At 40.7% G+C, this 656-nt stretch overlaps 1 protein-coding gene across 1 annotated transcript in view; it reads right to left on the bottom strand.

The window, feature by feature from the left end:
• Positions 1-656, bottom strand: part of PPP2R3C (protein phosphatase 2, regulatory subunit B'', gamma) — a 40400-nt gene that overhangs the window by 9761 nt on the left and 29983 nt on the right. Inside the window, exon 9 of the mRNA XM_011995060.1 lies at positions 541-593. Coding sequence (XP_011850450.1) covers positions 541-593 — 53 coding nt within the window. The remainder of the gene's footprint in view (positions 1-540; positions 594-656) is intronic.

Below are 656 nucleotides of genomic sequence, written 5' to 3'. Positions count from 1 at the left end.
AAAATTTTTTTCTTCACAAAAGCAATCACACAATTGATATTTTAAAGCTTCTAGCTCTTATGTTCCAAAGTTCTTATTACATATTGTTACAAAGACAGAAATCTCCGCCGGGCGCGGGAGCTCACATCTGTAATTCCAGTACTTTGGGAAGCTGAGGCGGGTGGATCACCTGAGGTCAGGAGTTCGAGACCAGCCTGGCCAATATGGTGAAAGCCCATCTCTACTAAAAACACAAAAAATTAGCTGGGTGTGGTGGTGGGCGCCTGTAATCCCAGCTACTCTGGAGGCTGGGGCAGGAGAGTCACTTGAACCTAGGAGGCAGAGGTTGCAGTGAGCTGAGATCAAGCCATTGTACTCCAGCCTAGGGAACAAGAGCAAAACTTCATCCCTACCCCGCAAAAAAAAAAAAAAAAAAAATCTACAGGCAACATTTAATAACATCTCTACTTGTATACCTCAACTATATAAATCTAAGTGCCAAATTCTAAAATTATAGTGATGTCAGATTTTCAAAAAAGTTTGTGATTATAGATATAGTACTGCTAATACACGAACAGGGACACTGTCTCCATTTATTTTTGGTAGGTTCTGGACTAGAAAGCAATACACAGGTGTGGTTTAAGAGCAGACAGATGAGAGTTTGTTTTCTTCTTCTT

This window comes from Mandrillus leucophaeus, unplaced genomic scaffold (genome assembly GCF_000951045.1).
Source record: "Mandrillus leucophaeus isolate KB7577 unplaced genomic scaffold, Mleu.le_1.0 Scaffold467, whole genome shotgun sequence".
NCBI classification, from domain to species: Eukaryota; Metazoa; Chordata; class Mammalia; order Primates; family Cercopithecidae; genus Mandrillus; species Mandrillus leucophaeus.
The sequence above is the reverse complement of the archived record's forward strand: the minus strand, read 5'-3'. Positions and strand labels throughout refer to the sequence as shown.